Below are 3,419 nucleotides of genomic sequence, written 5' to 3' on the forward strand. Positions count from 1 at the left end.
AAAATGAAAGATCAAATAACAGACTAAGGGAGGTAGAGACAACAGAAATAGAGTGAGAATAAACAAAATGCTCTTAATGCAAGTACAGATTCAGCATCAAATAATGTTTTATAAGTGTCTGATCAGAGGGTTGATGTATACATAAATTTCATTTCCTGACATATTAGCACTGATCTGTGCAAAGCACCTTTGTTTATTTATATGTTTGTTTATTTATTTATTTACATTGCCCCAATCCCTTCTCTTTCTCTGTAGGTAGAGAAGCGATGTTAGGTTGTCTGAGTCATTATGGGTTTATGCATTTTGTCCCCTTTCACTTTCAAAAGAATGTACTGATTTTGAAAAGAAATGATGTAGAGCCCTACAGATAAGGCAACAACTGCAATGTGTTTAATATTTTAATGGTCGCTTGTATCTTTTTGCCAAATGGTTATTGTTGCTTTTTGTGGCTTTATTTCAACAGAAAAATGGCATTGTGTTGTATATTTTATATCAGCACTCTGATGCTATGTATATATGTGTTTCATTGCTTATATTCTTGTTAATTAGAAAAGGAGCAGCCCTTATTCCTGACTAACAATTTCACACTTTGGAAATTGGGGAATTTATTGCAGAGTTAGTTATTTTTTTAAAAAATGAAAAAATAGTCAAAAACAAAAACATAAAAACAACAACACATAGGGTTGGGATTGCAATTATTTTAACTGTGGTTTACATTGCACAATTGCTTTGTGACTGCCAGGCCCTTAGAGATTCTCCTTCATGTGCTTAGAGGCTCTGCTTGACTACATAATACATAAAACTCACAAACATACATACGAGTGCACGCAACATTCATAGGTATGTATATATATTCACTATGACATATGGCCCTTGTCACTAGAGTACTACTTAAAAGAGATGGTTTAGAATTTATCTCATTTTGCCATCACTGCTGAAAAGAAATATGCCTTTTCTGTCACCCTTGAGAGGCAAGGAAAATTATATTACTTAGGGTACTTTGAATTTTATTAAATGAATCACCTTAAAGTGGCTGGAATCAAAAGATGGAAATAATTTAATATGAGGTGTTAAGTTAGATACTAATTAATGAGTTAATGAATTATACTTAAGCTTGCATTTATAATTATCAGTAACAATGGTGGAAGGATTTCTTATATTTTTAACTTGATAAAGGAAGTCGTTTCTACAGCCTGATAGGTGGTTCATTTCATTTCTTCTGTAGTAAGAACATGATGTTTCTCCTTTATTTTTATACATTAAACATGTAAGTCTGGTAAGGATGATTAAGATATTTGATCATTTGATACCACCTTAACTTGGAACCAATATATATAAAATTTCTACCTATATATTCTCTTTTTTTCAATTATGTCAGCTATATTTGTATTCTATCTTATGAAATGGTTGTTCATTTATACTATATTAAAATATTTAACGAATGTTTCCACTTAATATTTGTTAATGTTTATCTGAAATTTATTGGATATGTTCTATAACCTGATAATCGGAAAGTTTTTAAAAAATACTTGATAATTTCTACTATCGATTAGTCCTTTGATCATTTGGTTGTGGAATTTTCTTTATTTTGCATGAAATTATCTTATATATTACAGTTTTGGGCAAGAATAGCAATTTTGTTCCATTGATAACTCTGCTAAGTTTTGATCAAATATTCTATTGTTTTATCATGGAAGCATTATAATATGCTTGACAATTAAAAGGGAGGTTCAGCCACATAAAACTTTTCTTTGTTTTTCAAAACTTTTCTTTGTTTTTCTTTGTAGCTATTTTTCCATTTTTTGTCCATGTAAATGACTTTTTATTTACCCTGTAAAGATTTAAATATTTAATTATGATTAGGAGTTTTACATTTAACCATTTATTCACCTGAATGAAAGAAAAAGAATCATGAAAATGAGTAATAGATTTGATGTGATTTCAATTTCTAAAAATAATGTCAAGTTCAGATAAGACTCATTTAGTGCAGATCCATAGGACATGCTTTTAAATTTATCAAGTTATCAGATTAAGGTAGAGAGAAGAATTAGAGAAATGGAAGATAATGACTGCGATGATAATATAGCAATGGATTCTTTGTAATTTTAAGGATAAATATTTAATAACTGAACACATCTATTATGAGACTATTCAATAGCAAAATTTTCCAAACTTTTCTGATTTCTGGTTTCTCTGGCTTAGAGGTTTATCATCCACAGATCTCCATCCTCTTCTGTGCCTTATACCTGACTGCCATAATGAGCAGCAGCACTATATTGACAGTGATCAGGATGGAAAAATCATCTCATGAACCCATGTATTTCTTCCTTTCCATGCTGGCTGTCAGTGGTCTGAGCCTCTGTGTTACCACTTTACCTACTATTCTTAAGCTTTTCTGGTTCAGTGCTCATGATATAGACTTAGATGCATGCCTTACCCAGATGTACTTAATTCTTATCTCCTTGATGGAGTCAGGTATCCTACTGTCTACGGCATTTGACTGCTATGTAGCCATCTTTAAGCCTCTTAAATACAATGCCATCCTCAACAATGCCTCCACTGTGAAAATTTTTGCTGCATTTTTCTTATGGGTAATCATTGTTCTCATCCCAGGCCCTGTTCTCATTAAGCGACTAAACTTTTGTGAGGCCAATGTGCTTTCCCATTCCTACTGTCTACACCCAGATATTATTAAGCTCTCCTGCCCTGACCACCATATTAATAGCGTCTTAGGACTTGCTGTCACATTTGGGGTTGATTCTGTGCTCATCCTGCTCTCCTATGTAAAGATCCTGACCACAGTCCTGGGCATTGCCTCCCTGGAGAAACGAGTCAAGGCCCTCAACACATGTGTTTCCCACATCTGTGCTATGTTGCTGGTCTATATCCCCTGTTGGGCGTGTCCATCATTCACCGCTTTGGAAAGCCTGCCCCTCCTGTGCTTCAGGTCAGCGTGGGCTAAGTCTACTTATTGGTGCCTCCTGTGCTCAACCCAGTTGTCTACTGGCATCAAAACCTGTGTGATATGCACCCGCATTCTAGGGATTTTCAAGAACATGTCAAACAATAGATATTAGTTGGGGTTTTTATTTTTCCTGCACCTGCCTCCACTACAAAATACATCTACTAAGCAACAAAACAAGAGATATTGAGACCAAAGGAATGGATATATATTTTTTTAATTCTGCACAAGTCATTAAAAAAAAAAAAACACCTAGAGAAGGATAAAAGAAAATGTGACTAAAACAGGATAACATCTAATCTTGTGTATTTTGTGCCATACAGTTAATAATTCAAATTCAGTAGTCTAAGAGAACTCTTCTGTGAAACAGTTCAATTTCTAAACTAAGACAGGCGCAATTGACCTACTTCTATTCTGATTCTGCATCAACTATGCTTAAAACTGTTTTTGAAATTTT

At 33.6% G+C, this 3,419-nt stretch overlaps 1 protein-coding gene across 1 annotated transcript; it reads left to right on the forward strand.

Moving 5' to 3' along the window:
- Positions 1-2,258: 2,258 nt before the first annotated feature.
- Positions 2,259-3,077, forward strand: LOC111758711 (olfactory receptor 51I2-like). The gene has a single exon (XM_023582594.1). The coding sequence runs from the start codon at positions 2,259-2,261 to the stop codon at positions 3,075-3,077; it is 819 nt and encodes a 272-aa protein (XP_023438362.1).
- Positions 3,078-3,419: the final 342 nt, after the last annotated feature.

This window comes from Dasypus novemcinctus, chromosome 10, assembly GCF_030445035.2.
Source record: "Dasypus novemcinctus isolate mDasNov1 chromosome 10, mDasNov1.1.hap2, whole genome shotgun sequence".
Classification (NCBI taxonomy): Eukaryota; Metazoa; Chordata; class Mammalia; order Cingulata; family Dasypodidae; genus Dasypus; species Dasypus novemcinctus.